The 21,629-nt window shown below is 34.0% G+C and overlaps 1 protein-coding gene across 2 annotated transcripts; it reads right to left on the bottom strand.

Annotated features, from left to right (window-relative positions):
* Positions 1-230: 230 nt before the first annotated feature.
* LOC142626040 (PHAF1 protein At3g51130) lies at positions 231-8,014 on the bottom strand. Of its 2 annotated transcripts, none has more exons than XM_075799809.1 (15): positions 7,778-8,014; positions 6,018-6,100; positions 5,760-5,834; positions 4,666-4,733; positions 4,487-4,592; positions 4,319-4,379; positions 4,054-4,220; positions 3,676-3,738; positions 3,000-3,047; positions 2,089-2,202; positions 1,884-1,983; positions 1,724-1,797; positions 1,143-1,247; positions 894-956; positions 231-527 (listed from the first exon to the last, which is right to left on the bottom strand). In XM_075799809.1, exons 1-14 carry the CDS (start codon positions 7,872-7,874, stop codon positions 906-908), a joined length of 1,212 nt encoding a protein of 403 aa, XP_075655924.1. In that variant the 5' UTR covers positions 7,875-8,014; the 3' UTR covers positions 231-527; positions 894-905. The 2 variants fall into 2 exon arrangements, with proteins under 2 accessions (XP_075655924.1, XP_075655923.1); XM_075799808.1 differs by having other exon boundaries at positions 894-953; positions 7,778-7,998.
* Positions 8,015-21,629: the final 13,615 nt, after the last annotated feature.

A 21,629-nucleotide genomic window follows, 5' to 3' on the forward strand; every position in this document is an offset into this window, starting at 1 on the left:
TATGCTATTGGAATGACTAATCTCATTTCCCTAGATTATGTAACCCTCAATATCGGAAGTTAAGTAGCAAACTGTTATGCTATTTCCAAAAATGATGAGTTTTTCTTCCTTTTTCATTCCTTTTTTCCCCAGCAAAACGTTCACCCAGAATAGTTGAACCCCAGTCTCCTCAGAATTTTCATTAGGCTATAAGGTATTGTACTAGTTGAATGATTAGAACCATCTAAGTAGAAAGAGTTCATAAAAAAAGACTTTCAATTAACAAATGAATATGCCCAAACTGAGATATGAAATGTACATTCTATAAAATGAAAAGTGGCAGTTCGTCTTTGCATCTTTCTTTGAACAATTAACAAGTCAAATAAACATTAGCACAATATAAACGTTTCTGTACAAATTAATAAATAACTGTACAAAGTGTCCCGTGCCATGGTGAAGTTACAGAGAGTATTTGCTGCTTCAGCACCAATTGACTGTACAAATCCCACCTACTCCTCGTGATGTGTCAGCATCCAAGTTGAACAAACCTTAAAAATAACAATAATCACAAGTAACAGAGATCAGAAACTGCAATAATCAAAAGCATTTTTGAAAAGGCACAGTTGAACTAAGATAAATGTCACAATGCAGTCGTATCTACACCATAACACCTTTAAAAGTTGGGAAACATCAAGACAATGGTGGTTCTCTAAAAATGTTGACAGACAAGATTCTAACAGTGACTAATGAGAACCAAACTTCCAAACTCTCCAAGATTAGTAGATCCAAGATTTTCAGCTAAACAAACCTTATCAAATGATAACTAAAGAACAATATAGGAAACTAATTGTAGAACTGAATGTATGCAAAGACAAAAGAACATTCCTGAGGAAGAGCAAGATAGGGCAACCTACCAGACACTATACTCATGATTGAAAGAGAGTTACAGTTGCAATATAGCCATTCTTCATCACCTGCTAATATCAATGAAAATCTTATTAGTAGTCCCTCTTACCACCATACAATAAGCTTAAAAGTATAACAGTATAATTGTTTAACTCAACAGAACTCAGATTTAAATTTACTTTGTTTTTCATTTTTAGAGACCAGAAAGGTGTTCAAAATTTTAAGCAAGTAAGATGTATAGATCATCACTAACTCACCTCAAATGCAACATTTTGATAACCATACACAAATGTAGATCCAAAAGGATTGCTTGTAGAACCTTGTGTTTGGATGGCAGCTCGCCCACAGTCACCAAGGATTTCCTAAAAAGTAAAAATCTTTGTCAATTCCTAATAACTATAAAGAAAGTAGACACTAAAGGTTAAGACAGCAGTGACATGGATAAATGGGGTACAGTTATGTCTCTGTTCAGTTTAACCTGGCAAAACATATTATATGTCACACCCACAAACTTACTGCCAGTAGATGAGGAATGAATAATCTAGAAGAGAAGAAAAGAAAACAAGTTTTTTCCCAAAAATGATAAAGCAACTTGAATATTGAATGAAACCCCACCTCCCAGGCTCCCCCTAACCCAATAACCAGGTACCAAGAAACAGGCGCTATACTGAAATATATGATTCTACTCACTAGACACATCCAATTAGATACTTACTCAAACACCTAAAATCTCTAATTGAAACTCTGCATATCAACCACGGAAAAGGTTGAAAATGAAAGATAAAAGACAAAAACTAAGAATATGGAGAAGAAGAAGAAGTAGGTAAAAACAATATACCTTCACTTGCTCCCACTTGGTGCTTGGTGCAATCCTGTGTCCACTGCTATTTACTTCCTCAAAAGAACCCTCAACTAAAAGAAACAAAATGAAAAATGGTTCATTGGTTTCTCTATAAAAAGGTTTAATTGGATGCTTCTGAAACAGATAAAGAACTTACAGTCCGAACCAAATATAACAAAATTGCACTTTATATAAGAATTGAAGTCTGCATGACCAGGATAGTTTGTGTGCAAAACAAACTTCTTGATTTTATGGGTCTGCAAATACAAAGCACTGATATTATAATTCCAAAGTGCAAAGGTCATCATGCATGGTATCATGATTGCTCATATCAGGAGAACCCAAAAACTAAAAGTTGTTACCTGCCCATCAAATAAAATGTCCAAACCACGGGTAAAATAATTGTAGAAATAATCACCACAAAGTGTTGTCCGTGGACGAGGGTCTGATGCAGAGTGAATAACCATTTGATCTACCTGAACAACTAAATCAAATCAATATTCACTAATTATGACAAACAATTCTAATATAGTAATGATAGTTATAGTGCATAGACACCAGATAATAAAAACAGCCAAGCACCCATCCAGCTGCAGATACAAGCATAGCAAGATTATTCCAGTGTCATATATATACTGGAATTCAGACACCTTCCAATGAGGGAAAGAAATTATTAACAAAAATTCAACCAACTTGGCAATGGAAAACTGACTTAAAGAGCATTACAGGACACAACATGGATGTCAAAAGCAAACCATGCAACTTAGTTAATTGTCGTGTCTTTAGAATAAAATATAAATTTTCTTCTAAAGCATGCAACACTCAATTGCCTCTGTGCTGAAAAGATGCTTTCATCATTGCATTTCATGTCAAGGAGACAGAAAAAACAGCATGGTGTATGACTTAGTGTATGTTTGGATAGAGCTGAAATGGGAGGGTAAGCTGCGTCCAGCGTTTTTGTGTGGGTCCCGTGCACTGTTCACGGGACCCGCAAGTAGACTTAGTGTATGTTTGGATAGAGCTGAAATGGGAGGGTAAGCTGCGTCCAGCGTTTTTGTGTGGGTCCCGTGCACTGTTCACGGGACCCGCAAGTACAGATTTTAGCAAAATCAACTTTAAACTAAGTCCCACGGCATTATTCACACATTTAAAAATTATTTTACTACATTGTTTTCAGTTTTTAACAATAAGCGGTATCCAAACACACCCTTAATAGAATATATCACAATAAAGAAACAATAATGAGAGAGAAATATTCCTGTCTCAGTAATACCTGCTTTTGATGAATTCCACAAGGACGACCTAATTCAGTCCACACATCCTGCAGAAAAAAGAAAACTAAAAAATTAGGCACGACAACATTGCATCAATCTGGCCCCTCATAAGAACACAAACTAACCAGAAAATGACAAAGAAGTATATGAGAATTTTAAAATATCACTTGAAACTTCTAAAAACAATAGGTCATTAACAGAACCCAGAAAATAAAAGAGATGAGAAAGAAAAATCCAGCAATTAAACTAATTTATGTAATTTAAAAATCCTAGTGACAAAGTTTTTTAATTATCATTAAGAAATACCAAATTATGCCCAAATAGAACTCCTTAAATGTATGATAGTTTTGTTTTCCAACATAGTTCCAGAATTCTTTAAGATAAGGCTTTGCAAGTCAAGTTGATAGCAATTTATTTTGTTTTCTGCAGAAATAAAATTATTTATATCTTTAGCTTGCGCATCTGTGCATGTGCATGTGAGTGAGTGTGAAAGATAGAAAGAAAGACAATTCTGATTGCATTGCACCTCCATTAAGAGCCTAAATGACATCTAAAGATTCCATGGAACATTGTATGACGCAAAATAAAACAAAATCATAATGTAATATGTGAGCAGGAAAGCATTTACCAAGAAAAAAGATACCAAAGCTTAATTGCATAAAACCTAAAACTTGCCTGTGGGGATGCACCAAAAGGAATACGTTGGCCACCAACAGTAAAATATAATTCTTCTCCAAGCTGGACAATACCAACATTGAATTAAATTTTATCCAATATTCAAACTCAAATGGGTCAAAAAACTACACTTCAGAATCCAAATAACTAAATAAGGAACACAATTGGCAAGCACTAAAACATTCAAAATCAAAGCTTTATTTGATGGTCCACCAAATTTCCATACTTAAAGCTAGATGGTTGATGCTAATAGGAGAAGCAGGTGACCATCCACAAGATGACCCGCTTCTGCAAACATTTCAATTGAAATGATACCAGACTCAAGCACAATGACAATTCAATCAAAATACTGCAGGAAGATGTAGGATGAAACCAAACCTTAACATGCACCTCTTCCATGTAAAGACTGCCAGCAGGTAATGGAGGAGCATAAGCCTTGTCCATTAAGGCTCCCACACCAACTTTCTTGTCTGTAGAACTATCATATATGGAGACACGGCAAGTCACAGGTGTGGTGCCATCTGGGAACTCTAATGGCAATTCCGCTTTCATAAAAGAAATAAAGGAGTCAATTTAAGTAATCAAAATTTGAAAATTCACTCAAACAAGTAAAAACCTGAGTTGGGAAATGCTGAAACAATACCTTCCCCATCATGGCAGCAATCTGTATACTGGCTAGGAATTGGAAAAGCAAAGGATAGGCCCTGCAAAATATGCACATAAGACAGTCCCCAAGATGTAAGACAATTAGACAAGGATATATTAGGAAAAAGATAAAACTATGACATAGTTATGTATTCCATATACATACTGGGTAAAATAGATTGTAAACACCTCTAACTTTGTCATAAATTCCAGGAAAGGTTGGCCCAAAAAGTGCATATACAGCTACAAAAGTAGCTAGAGTGGATGGTCCCCTACAAAAGGAAAAGCAGGTCAGTAATAAAACTAATAGCATAAAAATCATAAAACTTATTTGTAGTAACTTACCCAATCAGAGAAGTAGCATAGCGCATTTGAAGTCGTTTTACATCAAATATTTCAATAAGCCTTAGCCTCTGACACAAAATTCAAAGTCAAATTAATCAAATTGTATCACAATGTAGTCATGTACATTAAATTTGCATAGAAAATCAATTTATAACAACAATCCATGTGATCAATAACAAAAAATTTTGGAGAACGGAGCACCAAAATCATATCAAAACTCAAAGGTGAATGGGACTCATAACATAAGGCAACTGCACTAGTAAATCCAATGATGAAACAAAATTTATAGTCCCAAGCAATAACTAGAAAGACAGAATTACTCTTTTCCACTGAGTAATCTATCCATTATGTAAATTGAAGAACCTATGCCAAAGAATTGAGATGGTCTATTGAATTGCCAATCAAAAAAATGCTTTGCCACAGATAAAATTTGATTTACTTGTATCAAATGAAAAAGAAAACCTCCATTCAGCTCACAAGTTGACAGTTTTAACAGCTTGAAGTGGTTGTGCTAATCCTTTTGTGCTTATAATTTCTTCAATAGATACACACGTTAATATCATGCCCATGCTGAAAGTTGAAACCTCAGAATTTATTGTTTTCTATATCCCACATAGTTCTTCATATGAGTTTATCATGTGGTTTAACCTGGCGTGCAAGATAAATGATAAAACACCAGTTCTAACAACAATTCTAGATATGAAAAGAACAAAAAATAATAATTATCATAATGTAACGATTATGTCTCGGAGAAATCTCTTCAGAGGCCCATTGATCTTCACTGCCACATAAAATCCATAGTTAAAAGGCACAAGGTATCCAAAGTAGAAAGATGAACTTAGTTTGCCCAATAAGTCCAAAGGCAAAGCTTCATTCCGTGATTTAGCCATGAAAAATAATTACAACTAACAATTTTGAATAGTATCCTTTCAAAACAACGTACTAGTTACCAAAATGGCTGAAACAATCACAAAATTAGGTGCAAAAACTATATTCAATAGTTTCATCATCCCATTGATGATCAGTAAGGAAAGTATCCGCTGGATTGCAACAAGGAACCCTAACAAAAAAACTAAAGCAAACAAAAGTATTACCTGAGACCAAGGATCAAAACGAAGATGAAAACCGTGATCTGGAAAGCTAATAACAAGATCCAGTTTCAGCGGCTCCTGCATAAAACAACCAACATAAGAGGTACTTACAAGATCAAGACCGCATAAGACTCATATGTACAAAAATATAAGACACCTCCAACTGGATTCACGGCATAAATGAGTAACAAAATATCAAATATAGCATCAATTGAATTTCTGAAAAATCACAAAGTACGCATGCAATTCTCTAAACCAAACCTCATCAAAGTACTTCACATGAACAACATCGTAGATGTTAGGCTGCTGCTCTATCTGAGCAAATGCTTCACATATTGGCATCCCTATAACAACAACAACAACAACAACAACCATTTTCAGCACCAAATATTTGAAACAGTTATTAACCAATAAGAGCATCTACATCAGTGGATGCAAACTTATCATCCATTTTGCACAAAAAAAAACTACTTTTTCTATTTTACACATCTATTTTTACAAAACACCCACATCAGTCCATCAATTATACACTATAATTTATATAAATAATATTTTTTTAATATTATCTTATCTCCCAATAAACATTAACCTATTCTTCCTCTTCTTTCTTCTTCTTTCTTTGTCCTTTTCTCTCTGTCGTTTCCTCTTTCTTTTCTTCTTCTTTCTCAACCCACCCATCATCAACATCAACCCACCCAAATACCCATTCAACCCAGCCAGTGTGCAACAAAATCGACGACTCCCATTCAACCAAATACCCAGCTCTGATCAATGCTGATCGACGCCAGATCAGGTTCTTAACTTCACCTTGGTGTTGATCAATGCTGATCGATGCTGACCTTTACTAGTGTAGAGTTCTTAACTTCACCTTGGTGTATATTACAGTTGTTTGTTGGTCTTGGCAGTAGCAATATCGGGTTTGGGATGGGTTTTTCTGTGGGTTTGAGTTGATTTGAGTTGGGTTTGGTATGATTTTGGTTTTCCATGGGGTGGTGGTGGTTGGGTGTTGCTGGGTTAGTGGTTGCATCTTCTTCTTCTTCTGTCAAGAGCTATGGTGATCGGCGGTGTCAAGAGTGAGGTGAGAGTGAGAGGGTCCAGAGAGAAAGGCGAAGGAGAGAGAAAAAATTAGTAAAATATAAATTGCAAGAGCTACAGAGCAACCACATCAGATCGTGGATAGTCTTCTAAAATACAAAAAGTGCTTAATTTTGCACATTTTAACCCAAAAACTCCCCACGTCAGTTTTTGTAAAAATGTCTAAATATACACAATGGTCTTGTAAATAAACAGTAACCGTGCATATATGCACGGCTACTGTTCACCATGTAAATAATTTTTCTATTCTTTTTTTCTCTCCTCACTCTCTTTTTCTCATTTCCTTTCTCACCTCACTCTCACGGTTACTGTTTACGATGTTAAATAAATGAATACTTTATTTGAATAAATGTGTATAATAGACAAACTGACGCGGGTGTTTTGTAAAAATAAGTGTAAAATAGAAAAAGTAGGTTTTAGATGTGCAAAATGGAAAAAATTTTGCACATACTGATGTGGATGCTCTCACTATGCATATATCCACAGTTACTATAGCAAATGAGGAAGTATGCACACTTTTAGAAGCTCTGATGTGGAGGAGCATTTTTGAGACAATGTTTAAAATTAGTGTCTTTTTCTATTATGCAAGATTTTGTGGATGCTCTAAAATGCTTCTAATTAGCTAAGCTTTTGAAGCACAACGTTACCGGTAACCTAACCTAACACTCAACTTGGTAGTTGAGTGAATTGTACTTTATCCATTACAGCTTCAACAAAACGTTATTTCATTAAAACTAGCAAACAATTATTCAATTTCTCGCATTTTCTCGGGAAGCAAACAGACGAATAACTAAAAAATCAAGCTAATTAGGATAAAATCCAAATCTGAAACTAATTGGGAAGACGATCGGACCAGTTATATTACGATAAAACGAACTTTGGTTTAATCAAATCATCCAAAAGTCGAAAAGGTTAGAGAGAAATACCGAGAGAGAAAGGTCCGATACCGAGACCGGGTCGAAGATCGAGAACGATGGCACCCATGGCTGTGCCCTCGCAGCGTCGTCTAGTTCTCTGCGACATAACCAAATTGGGACTTTTTGGGGTTTGGTTTTCTGTTTTCTTTCTTTTTTCTTTTTGTTTTAGGAAACCTCCGTTACTTTCGCAAAAGAACTGAACAGGTGTTGATTGCTTAAATAGAAATAGCAGTGTTGGTTCGGAATGGGATTCGTTTTTTTACTTTTGATTGCTTCGCAGTGCACGAAATATCAATAATGTCAACATTTCGGGTTCCGGGTTGCTTGGGACCACCTTATTGGGCCCCGTGGTTTCTAATATTAAGCCCATTTTTCGAAATTTTTTTTAATTAAAAAAAAAGTATGGATAATTGGATATTTCGGATTTTATTTTGGGAATTTTTTTTCTCATAGTAAATTCAAGAATTTAAAATAATATACACTACAAATTTATTTAAGAAATTATAAAAAGGAAAAATTAAAAATATATATTATTTTGTGTATTCTTGAAGTGTTGCTGACTGGAAAGGCTAGCATGAGCGAGACCAAAGCTAGATCAAGCAAGATGAAAAAAACTATCAATCATAGGGAAGGTTGGTTAAATATCAAAAACACACTACAATAAATAAGGTAAAGCTAAAAAAATCTGAGTAATTGCTACAGTGAGCTACTATCTCTAAAAACTCATAGTAACTGGATGGTATAACAAAACTTTTTTTTTTATCCCCCACACACTCACAAATCACTTCACATGCACATGGTTTGTTTTCTCTCTTTTATTTTATTTCTCCTCCCTCACTTCTCCTCTACTCTCTCCTCTCGGCTCCAAACCCAGCATATGTGAAATTAGATTATGGACATCGGCGTTAAGGTGAGATCGGATTCGTGGGCATCTTCTTAGTCGTTCATCTATTTCTGCAGCTTTCTAGGTCTCGTCGACGATTCCAAACCAAAAGTAATTTTCTTAATATCAGTCTATGAGTATGATAACAATTTCAATTATTTTGATTCTTTTAATTTCTCAATGATTTCCTTCATTTTTCTAACTTATTTGATTTCACTTGATCAATGTCTCTAACTTTTGTGACAGTGTTTGGGACTATTTGGTTAAGTCGTTTGTCTACAACCAAGACAAACCTAAAAAATAAACTATAAGAACTACACTTTTTTTTTGTTATTACTTCTACGTGGAAATTGAATTCGTGGGTTTAGGTTTCCGATTTGTGAGGTGTCGTTGTGCTCGGATTCGTGGGTTTGAGTTGGCCATGCTCCGATGGCTCAATTGTTGCTTGATCGTGGGTCTGATTTGGTAGGTCTTAGTGCTAGTGGATTTTGGTTGTGTTTGTATCAGTGGTGCCGATTTTAATTTTGGATTTTGTCTCGGTGGTGTTTCTTAGCAATTGTGGATTGCTAGGTTTCTTGGCAGAAGTGGGTTGCTGGGTTTTGTTAGGTTTTTTGTGGTGGGTTGTTGATAACGATGGTTGTCGTTGTCGTTGTGGTGGTGGCAGTGGTTTTTTTTTTTTTTTTTTTGCGTTTTTTGTTTGCAGTGGATTGTGGTTGTTACAATGGTGGTGGTGAAAGGGCTGTAGTGGCTGGTTGCTGTGAATTTTTGTGGGGAAATTTTATTTTATTTTAATAAGTTTTTTATATTATGTTAATGAAATGAATGTTAATATAGATTCTTTAATGCTGGGGTGAGTTGTTAAAAAAGATAAAATTGTTTATTTTATTTTATTTTATGAACATATAGATTTGCTTTTTAAATTACTAAAAGCAATATTTTATAACTTTTTTACCGTGAATGTTCAAAGGTGAAATCATCTACACTTTTTAGCCTTTAGCGTTAGTTTGGATTGCGTTTTAGGTCTAACATTGCGCGTCTGCGTTTCATTTATGTAAGTCCTGTTTACGAGACCCGTAAGTACTTTTTTCAACAAAATTAATTTTAAAACTGAGTCTTACGACACTATTCACACATTAAAAAATCATTTTACTATAATGTTTTCAGTTTTCAATTTTCAGCAATAAACAGTATCTAAAAAGACCTTTAACATTCCAAGAAGGTTGTTGTCATGCTCTTGTATTTCTTTTGTCTCGTAATAATGTACTTTAGCGTGTTTTGTCACGCAAGGTTCCTTGCAAAGACTTAATATTAATTATGAAGAGACATATTGATATTGTCATGTAATGAATACAGCTACATTTAGATTATTAGGTTTAGTAGTTACGAACTAACCTATGCATTTAACGGATATGATTGCATCATTTCTATAGGAATATATATATATATATATACACACACACACACACACATCCATTAATAAGCAAAACATATAGAAAATTCAATTAGATTTTAAATTATAATTTAATTAAAGTATAATTTTGCACCACGTGTCCCATTTAATCTAAATTTTTAAATTTTTATGTCAAGAGAGTTAATTTAATGAAAAAATTGGATTTCAATTAGAGTTTAATTTTGTGTCATGTGTCCCATCTAATTTAAGTTTTTAAATTTTTGTGTCAAGTGAGTTAATTCAGTGTAAAAAACAAGGAGTCCAATATAAATAAACCATAAAAAGACTTAATCATATATCTAACTTTATATATAAAATTATAGGGAAATAGAGTTTGAATGATTTTATATTTATGAGCCATTTTTTTTGTGTACCTAAAAATAATTTAAATTTGTGAGTTATTTATATAATATACTATGATTATGTATGGTTCATTACTAACTAGGCAATATATATATATATATATATATATATATATATATATATATATATATATATATATATATATATATATATCAATTAGAATCAAAATTGGATTTTGCTTTTGTTAGCTTTCCATGAAAATTAAATTGTTTAGATTTTTCCTGTTATTTTTTTTCTTTAAACTAATGAGTATATTTTTTAAAAACTGTTTCTATTAAGATATTTTGTATGCAAAAATCTTGAACCTGAAAAATTGTTATTGAGCTAAACAATCTCGTGCACCTATCCCCACTCAATTTGGGAAATATTATTGGACTAATCTATTCTTTTTATTTTGTGTTGTATTTAGTATAATTTCACATACAATGATTGTAAATTGATATTGTATATGTAGTATCCAATAGTGATTTTCAAAATTATATGCATAATAGCAATGTAATGAGAAACTTTTTTTGAAAATAATGTAATGAGAAACTTGGCGTAACTTATATCATGAAAATTGCAAAGAAAAACCATTTTAGTATCTCTAATTGTCTTAGTCGAACTAGTGTCTTATGTGTTTAATAACCCAAACTAACATTAATAGCACCAATTCAATTACATACTAGTATTTAGATAATGATAAATACATGAATACTCTCAAATGATAAACAATGCATGAAGCATATACAAAAATCCTTATATGAATGTAAAAAATAAAAATAAAAATAAAAAATTGTACAATTATCTTAGCTAAAATATATTGAAATAATGATTTGAAATTAACTCAATCTGTCTATTGCGATTTTATTAAAAACATTTAATTATGATTTACCATTGTTGCAGTATATATTGACGATTTAAACATTGTGGGGATTCCATAGGAGCTAACAAAAATTTTCAATTATATTATTATAATAACAAGTTTGATATGAAATATCTTGGTGAAATAAAGTTTTTTCTTGGTTTGGAGATTGCAAATCTTCAAGTGGAATTTTTATCAATCACCATACACAACAAATAAAAGGGTCATGAAGCGCATTCACATAGATAAAGTTCATCCTTTGAGCACCATAATGGTAGTTTGGTCACTTGATGTATGAATTGATATTTTTTGCCCAAAAAAATGATTTTTTTTTTTTATACCAAAATGAGGGAGTAACAACATCAAGAGTTCACAAAACATATTGAACTAGCATTGGTTTATAGGCTCCAGATTTTCCTGTTTAGCTACATCACTTAAGGGGTTAACAAGCAGGAGGGGGGCTAAGATCATTTTGCAGAGAAGACCATTTTGAACAAGAAAAGTAAGGTCAGCAAGCCTAGTAGTATCTTGCCAATTTGGAGCTTTCCTGGTATTAAAGGCCTCGACAAGTCCTCTACTATCACTTAGGAACAAAATTCGCTGAAAGTCATGGTTTGTTGCAGTAAGACTAGCTTCCACCACAGCTTCAAGCAGACACCCAATTGTTGTCCTAGTTAAGCTACTATTTACACCAAAAAACACACCAACTCCCTGTGGATTAACAGCTTCATACACATAAGCACACCTTTTCTTTTTTTTTGTTCCTGAATCCAGCAACCTTTATGATTAATTGCCATGGTCTTGCTGCAGATTGGGGTTCAGCAGCAGATCTTCTTAAGGCCTAGTTTAGACATGATTGTTCAAAGAATGCTTCCTTGTACCTGCAAGATAAAGATTGAGCTATTAGAATAACCTGCATTGGGTTAGGAGTTATCCCTTCATGTACCACTTTGTTTCTATGATTCCACATGGTCCATAGTACAGTAAATAGAGCTTGCAGATAATCCATTGAGGCTAGATCCTTAAGGTTAAGCTCGTTGAGAAGGAGGCTCAACCACCGCTGAATAGGGACATTGTTGTAATTTGATGCATGTATGGCAAGGGTGGAGCCATGCCAACAGGCTCTAGCAAAAGGGCAAAGAAGAAAGAGGTGGGTAGTAGATTCTTCCTCTTCATCACAAAGGGGACAGATAGAAGCAACTGAAATACCTCTGTGTTTTAAGATTAAAAAGGTAGGCAAAACATCATGCCACAACTTCCAAACAAAATTGTTTATTTTGAGAGGAACCTTCACTTTCCAAACCTTAGTCCAGATTTTCCAGTTTAGTTGAGGTTGCCTAGATGTGTTCACAGTCCCATTGTTGAAAAGCTCATAGGCATTTCTAACCTGTTAATCCCCATTATTGGAATGTTTCCATGCTAATTTGTCTTGGACTGAGTTTGTTTTAGGGATAGGGACTTGTAGGATATCTCTAGCTTGTGGGGGTGGATAGAGGGCTCTGACCAAATCAGGTTTCCATGAGGAAGTGTTATGGTCAATGAGGTCTCCAAATGTGCTTGTTGGTAGCCTAGGATCTTCCAAATTCAAGGTTGGGCATTGGAACTAGAATTTGTGATGAAGGGGAATATCAAAGGCATCACCAATCCACCATCTTCCTTCCCTCAAGATTGGAATGTCTTGGTTGATGATATTCTTCCAGTACCAAGAGTGGTGAGGCTTGGGACAACTATCCTGAATAGAGCATCTAGGAAAGTATTTGGCTTAATACGTTAATTGTTTGGCTAACATTGTTTGATTCATGGTTTTGAACTTTTTCAAACCAAGCCCTCCTAATCTTTTTGGTTGACAAACTTTGTTACAACCTAGTAGGTGCAATTTCCTTTCCCCCATGTTCATGCCCCCACCAGAAGGACCTAACAATAGAGTCCATTTTATTGCATATGGTATCAGGAACCTTGAAACAAGAAAAGGTATATAGGGGAAGAGATTGAAGAACAGAGGATATAAGGTTAGTTCTTCCAGCTTGGGATAGCAATCTGACTTTCCATCCTTGGAGTTTAGACTAGAGTTTATCAACCAATAACTGAAAATCAGCACATTTGTTACCTTTAAGCTTGAAATATATTCCAAGGTACTTGGAAGGGCTCCGAACCAAGTTGACATGAAGAGTTTGGGCTAGGGCTTCCTAATCAGTAGCAGGCATATTAGGTGAACAAAAGAGATCAAATTTGGCAAGATTTATTTTTTTGTCCTGAGATTGAGCAATACCATTCTAGGATGAGATGGATGTTTCGAATGGATTTGTCATCCTTTTTGAAGAAGAGGAGAGAATCATCAGCAAAAAAGAAAAAGATGGGTGAAAGAGAGACCATTTCTTCCTACCCTTACACCTTGGATCTGTTTAAGGTTTTTAGCCTGTGATAAGGAAATGGATAGGATGCTAGCACATAATAGGAAGAGATAAGGTGATAAAGGGTCCCCCTGTCTTAAGTCTTGGGATGGTTTGAAAGAGGATGTCATATTCCCATTCACAAGAAGAGTGTAGCTAACAGAAGTGACATTCCATAATCCACTCAATCCACTTGGCCTCAAACTTCATTACTGTTAACACAATCTTAAGGAAGGTCCAATCCACCCTGTCATAAGTCTTGCTCATGTCAATCTTAAGCACTCCAAAACTAGTTTTCCTACCCTTTTTCTTCCTAAGAACATCAAGGATCTCATGGAAAATAAGGATGTTATTAGTAATGTTTCTTCCTTTGATGAAAGTGTTTTGATAAGGAGTAATGATGTTGCCCATCATGGGTTTCAGCCTATTGACTAGAATCTTAGATATGACTTCATAAATTACATTACAAAGACTAATAGGTCTGAAGTGTGATACCTCATCAGGGAATGGGGTTTTTTGAACGAGGGTTATAAATGTATGATTGAGAGGTTTGAAAAATTACCCAGAATGGAAAAAAGTCAGGATAATGTTAATGACATTAGATTTAACAGTGCTCAAAATTCTTGAAAGAAAAAGGCAGGCATGCCATCAGGGCTTGGAGTTTTGTGAGAGAAAAATAGTTTCTTCAATCTCTGAGGCCATTATTGGTTTATTGAGTGCTAAGATGGTGATCAGATATAGTAGGAATAGGAAGGGATTGAAGTTCTTGAATTATGTTGTCAAAACTCGAGTGATTAGTACTCTCAAAACAGGTCTTGAAATGGTCTGCTAGAATGATCTCAATCTCACTTGGATTTTCTGTAATATTTCTTGGATATCCTTAATTTGGAGGATTCTACTTCTGGCTCTTCTCTGTCTTAAAATTGTCTCAAAGTGTTTTGTGTTCCTGTCCCCTTGGAGAATCCATTTAGTTATAGCTTTTTGAGCCCACATCAATTCTTCCCTGTTCAATAGGTCCTCTAATTCATTTCTAAGAGCTCTTTCTTTCACCACATCCTCAATAGAATTGATGGAGTTTTGGATTTGTTGTAGCTAAGTTTGCTTCACTTTAATATCTCTCTCCAGCTTCCCAAACACTTTCTTGTTCCAATCCACAACTTCCCTTCTGACACTTCAGATTTGTTTCCTTAATTGATCAGCTCTCGACCCATATGAATTAAAAACCTAGGTTTGTTGTATCATATCTTTACAAGAAGGGTGAGTAGTCCACATATGCTCAAATCTAAAAGAAGGCATCTTCTTAAAGGGTGTTTGATATTCAAAATCCAAAATGATGGGACCATGATCCAATCTGATAATGGGTAACTTTCTTAGAGAGTAAGAACCTAAAGTACTATACATTATAGTTTTGCACGCAACCAAACATAACTTTTTCAATCACTAACTACCACAATATAGTTTTGCACCAACTCAAAGCGTTATAATAGGGTCAAGCATGTACTATGTTTAATGAGACTACTGCCATGAGATTATTTTTATCAAAATTGATTAAATCCCCAATTGGTTGGATACATATGCTCAAGTTATTTTCACAATCCCTACAAAGACTGGATCACAAATATGATATTTTCACATGCAGTAACAGAGCTGTTCCATAGAGATCAAGCAAACAATACCCGTCACTTATTCAAACCACTTAGAGGTTATTAATTCATGAAGCATGTTGTAAATGCATTTTTTAGGAAAATGTGGATAAGGATAACCCTCAATCATATACAACCTACCGATATTATATAAAGACGATATTGTTTATCATTTAAATTAAAGGAGGATAATTCAAAGGTGATAGAACTAAGCACGTATCATAAAAAGAGCCACAGAAGAGTGGTGATATTGATGTCAAGCATATATGATTAATTGATGATTTGATCAATCTATTCACTAAATCACTGCCAAGTGCAACATTTTAGAAGATGTGTGTTGGCTTACAAATGTTTTCATATACAACTGAAGTTTTGTGTACTCACAAGAAAAAGTAAAAAATTTGAAGGATATGTGACATTTGTAATTTTTGCAATGTTTTCCTTCATAATATTTCAACCCCCTCCCCCACCCCTCACAAGTAGATTTTAATGAGGCATATATTTAGTGAGAGATCATCAAAGAGAGAATATTATGAATCTTGGAAGAGTAAATATTTGTCTTATTCTCTGCCACTTATGACCAATCATATATTGGCCTTAATCCTTGATGGCAAATAATTCGTGTTTTAATTTTTGTATTTTTCGAAACTTGTTTTCTAGTGTTTTTATATCCCAAAATGGGGTTGTTTGGTACTAGATTTTTAATAATAGTTTTTAGTGTTTAAATACTAAAACACGTATTTCTACAATATTTTTTAAACCACACGTATTTTCACAACACTTAAATAATGATATTAGAAGTCTCTAACCAAATGGACTTGATCTTCTAAAAAACATTTTTGTAGTGTTTTTCTATTCCAAAACTTATTTAGCAATATTTGTTGGGTTTTTGTTTTCCGCCACACACTCAACTCCCAAAACCATTAAAATTTATTTTTACAAATAATAATAATAAATAAAAAACAAACATGCAAATCTAGACTTTCCTAAATAATGTAGATCGAAATTGCAAGAAACAATACAAAACATACAAATTGGGTATGAAACAACAACAACAATTCACTACATGGAGCCTGATATTAAAGTGTTTGGAGAGAGAGAGAAATTTTGACATTCACCACCATGAGCCACTTACTACTAACCATTCATCACGCAACCCACTCATTTTTGTTTTTCTTTTTTTTGATAAGAAAATTGTAACTTTATTAAGAAGATAAAAATGTTACATCTTAAGCCAAAGCAGTTTCAATGATACTAGAATTTTCCTTTATCCAAGTTACATAAGAATTAACATGCTCGGCATGATGAGCCAAGAACCCACTTATTGTTAGTTGTTCACCACTGCGATAAATAAATTGTTGAGATTCAGTCATGAAAGAGAGTTAGAGACATTGAGAAAGAATGAGAGAGGGTTTGATATTGGTAACGGGAGAAAAAAAAAAATGTGTGTGTGTGTGTGTGTGTGTCAGAGATAGTTTTAACTTGTAACATTTGTTTTTAATGATTGTTTTTTATCATTAGACTAAGACATTGATTGATTTTTGATGTAGGCAGAGATTAAAACTCAGATATCTTATTTGACGAGAAGAGATTTTATCGGTTGATTTAATTGGAACTCACAATTTGATCTCAAAATATTACAAAAATGCCATACTTAAAAAAAAAGTATAAACAAATTTCAGAAAACAAATGCCCAAACAAACAGATTTAGGTGGTTCCCAGTCCTTTATTTCCAAAATCATAACATTTGTATTATTAAACATGTTAGAGCATTTGCAGTTGGCATGGTATATGCCATATCTTGCCAAGATTTACCATTTTAGCACAAAAAAATGTCAACAACTAGTCTACTAAAGCTAAAAGAATTTGCAATACTGCTACAGTGCCATCGCAAATTTGCGATGGTATTGTAGCAACATTCTAAATTCAAAAATTATTATTTTATTCTACCTACAAAAATCTGCCTCCTCTCTCCACTGTCTCATTTTCTCTCTCTCTTCAGAATATATTATTTTATTGTGTAGATATATTATTTTAATGTGTAGATATATTATTTTAATGTGTAGTATGGTAATATAAAAGTTGAGATGTTGAGTGTTGATGAGTCAGTAATTTATGGTCGTCATTAAGTGGAGATCGTCAATGATTCATTGAAGACACTACACATTTATTACACTCATTAATGATGAAACGTAACGGACGGAGCAACGGTCACAGAATGAGCTGTGAACTCCAAACAAAGATTCTGTAATGCACTAGCCGTTGAGCATAAATGCAGCAAATCATTGCCCATTATTGAGGCACACAACTATAAAAGAGAGGGTAACAGAAGTTAAAGGTACAAACAAATATTAAATGAAATCACTCTCTACTTATTTTCTCTCTAGAATCTTTCTCCTTTACTAACTGAAGCATCGGAGGAGGTTTGGTTGACGTCACACCTGCGTATTAATCTTCCACCCAATTCATTCTTGTAGGTCCTACTACAACAAAGACGACCCCAATCATAGCTTTGTCCATCCACTATGACGAGGAGCTCAACTATTGATTTTTTGCATCATAAAGTGTATTGTAAAATGACATTGTATAATTGATAAAGTAGTTTTTTGAGATGGGAAAATTGAATAGGATGGAATTGTCAAACGGGAATGCTCTTATAAGTTACTACTTTCTACAGACTCTTAAACAGTATACACGTGCTCCTTATAAAACTTGAACAATTATGTGCTCACAAGACATATCGTATTTATTTATACATTAAGTGTATAACTACTCAACTCTTTAAGGTCCATTTATATGATCTCCTCCTTAGATTTCTTTCTTTGCTCCTTGATATTTTACATCAAAATGAAGAATGATCTCTCAGGGTCTCAACCAAGGTTCTTAGACCCGGATCAGACCGGGAGGTCGGATCGTGAAAACTGAGAACTGGTTTGAAATCCGGTTTTTTAAGCATAAAGAACCGGGCATATGTGGCAATTCTGTGAATCCCTTAGCAATTTTTTTTTTTTTATTTATTTTTATAAAAAACAACTTAACACAATTTTATTCTACTTAATTAAATTATCTATCTCTTACAAGGAATAAAAAAATTTATAATTAAAATCTTTCAAAGATATTCAACTTTACTTCAAAAATTAATCATAAATTTTAATGTTTTCATGGTTATTATTTTATTTTATTTTATTAACTTTCTTATTTAATTATTAAATATATGCTTGAAAATCATTAAATTTCCCTCACATATATTGATATATTAGTCAATTTTGCTAGTTTTATAAATTTAATATCTCTATTTAGGCTTTAATTAATTATTAAATTAATTATGACGTCATCACGGTTCAACCCCGGTTCGACCTCAAAAACCTTGAACTTCTCCCTTTTACGGTTCAGTGAATGATTCGGGTTTGAAAACCTTTGTCTCAACCCCACCACATGGAGTCATTGATTGTTAAGATTGTTTGGTAATCCATTATTAAAGGCACCAGCTAAGTCACAGAGAGATGGTACTTTGACCAAAAGTATGTATCATATGCATGAATTAAATGTAGAGGCGCATAACTCCACATAGTCCACAATCCACACCACATAATATACCCGATTGATAATATTTATGTGTACAATCTAAAGTCTTTTTTGTTTTTCTAAAGTAGGTACAATTAGAGCATTCCCATCTAGGATTCCAAAAAAGTTATATTTTACAACTTTAAAACCTACTTTATCTATTTTATCATCTCATTTTACAATTCATCTAACATCTCAGTTTCTATTTTTATATACAACTTACTAAAATAATATAAACTACACCATCAAATTAAAAAAAAAAAATGTTTCTCTCTTCTCTTCCAAAACTCAACCACCACTAACCACCACCAAAACTCAGCTAGAATACCCAATTTGTCACCACCAAAATTACCTAAAAAAATTCTCACCACCAAAATTACCCAAAAATAATTGCCCCCACCACCACTAAAAATCCAAACCACAAGTCCACAATCATAAAAAAACTCAACCCCTACCACCATCACCACTGCAACTCACCACCACAAAAAAGACTTACCATTACCATCCACCACAAACATTAACAATCAGGGGAAATTACACTTTACCACCCTAAACTATGCAATAGATTACACTTTACACCATAAACTATCCGACTGCACACTTTGCACCTCGGTGTTATTTTGATTGTTATATTTAACAGAATCTTGCAAGCACATGCTTCTTATTTAAGTGGAATAAAGTTAAAAGATTGAAACACCTTTCTTCAAAATCAATTAAAACAAAACCCATCCTTTTCCCAGATTCAGTTTCAAAATATGTTAATTTACCTCTCTAATTCCATGGCAGAATTCATTCACAGTACCCCATCTGCCTTCCTCGAATCATTGTTTATTTTGTTTTCATCATTAGAACCTTTATCCCTTTCTCTCAAACCCACCATCTAAAAAAAGATTTCTCTCTAATATATGTTTGTTTGGATATTTCTTATTGCTGAGAATACTGTAGCAAAATAATTGTTATATATGAATAGTGCCGTGTGGGACCCAAAAATTTGTGATTTGCTGTATGCACAGTTGCCATGGGACCCACTGTAGCCGTGGGTCCCACTATTTAAACGCCAAACACCAAACGCAGGCAATTTTCAGTGCAATCCAAACTCAGTCTATGTTGCTTGCGTTTGAAAAGGACCTTGACACAAAGGAATCCTTAACGTTGAAATATTTGAATGACAGTCCAGGCCCATATCAGTGGAAAGCTCTTTTCTTAATTTTGAAGCCACACAGACCAGAATATTTCTCTTTCTTTTTATATTAATAATAATTTAATATAGCTCATTCTTTCATTTGAGGTGGGTTAAGGCCAATCTTTGAAGATTTGTTCTGTATAGTTTTTCAATGTATCAATAACACATTCTGTGGTTCAGTTTTCTAATCTGAGCCTAGTTTTGAGGGTCAAAAGGAGGCATTTGGATTTTGGAACCGTCTATCCAATGATGAAAATAAAACAAACAATGATTCAGAGAAGGTGGATGGGGTACTGTGAATGAATTTTGCTATAAAATCAAAGAAATAAATTTAAATAAATATTTTAAACCGAATCTAGGGAAGAGGATGGGTTTTGTTTTAATTGATTTTGAAAAATGGTTATTCAGTCTTTTAACTTTGTTTCACCTAAGCAAGAAGCATGTGCTTGTCACATGTAGCAAGATTCTATTAAATATAACAACAAAAATAACATTGGGGTGCAAAGTGTGATAATTTAGGGTGCAAAGTGTGCAATCGGATAGTTTATGGTGCAAAGTGTAATCTAGTGCATAGTTTAGGGTGGTAAAGTGTAATTTCCCTCAACAACCACCAAAACCCACATTTTGCCTATCCCACATCAAAACCCACCCTACCGCCGTGAACAACCACCAAAACATCACCATCCACCTTGAACAATCACCAAAACATCACCGTAAACCACCAAAACATCACCATCCACCGTGAACAACCACCAAAACCCACGATGAGCAAAACTCAAACCCATGGCGGCAAAACCCAGAAATGATCTGACAAAATCCATCACTGAAATGATTCGACGAGCACATTGTCAGTCCAAATTCATCTAATCCAAAAGCCCAAAACAAAAGTCACTGAAAAACGCAAAACCCACCACTGAAATGCAAAAGTCCATTGCCACGTTCCGACGAGCACCAGTCCGATCTCAACCACCCAGCCACCACTCCCAACCTAGCCACCACCAAAACAACCACAAGTGAAGAAAGGAGAGATTCAGAAAGTGTTGAAAGGCACTGAGGTAGAAGAGAGAAGGGAGAAGTGCAGAAAAGAAAAAGAAGAGAGAGAGAGAGAGAGAGAGAGAGAGAGAGAATTAAATATAATATATAATTTGGGTTTACATCCAAGTTAGAACCAACTGTTCATAGATGGTAAAATATTATGCAAACCCATACCTGGATGAAGCATTCTTTTTAAGGTTTTGGTTGTAAAATAGCAATTGAGGGGTGTTTACACCCCAATGGTAGAGCTCTTACAATCTAGGTTTTTTTTTTTTTTCAAATTTTTTAAATATATTTTTTACAAGATATAAATTATACTTTAACTTAATCTAAGTATACATGTGTGTGAAGCTCCCTCTTGAATACTTGAATTTTGGCTCTTACCTCCCACACCTCACAAATATTTATACATGTAAAGTGACCATTACTGCTAATGCTGCGGTGTTGTACAAACCAAATTTCTTTTGCCCAAAGAAACAACAATAATAATAATAATGATGATGATG

The sequence above is a fragment of the Castanea sativa genome, chromosome 2 (genome assembly GCF_040712315.1).
Source record: "Castanea sativa cultivar Marrone di Chiusa Pesio chromosome 2, ASM4071231v1".
NCBI classification, from domain to species: Eukaryota; Viridiplantae; Streptophyta; class Magnoliopsida; order Fagales; family Fagaceae; genus Castanea; species Castanea sativa.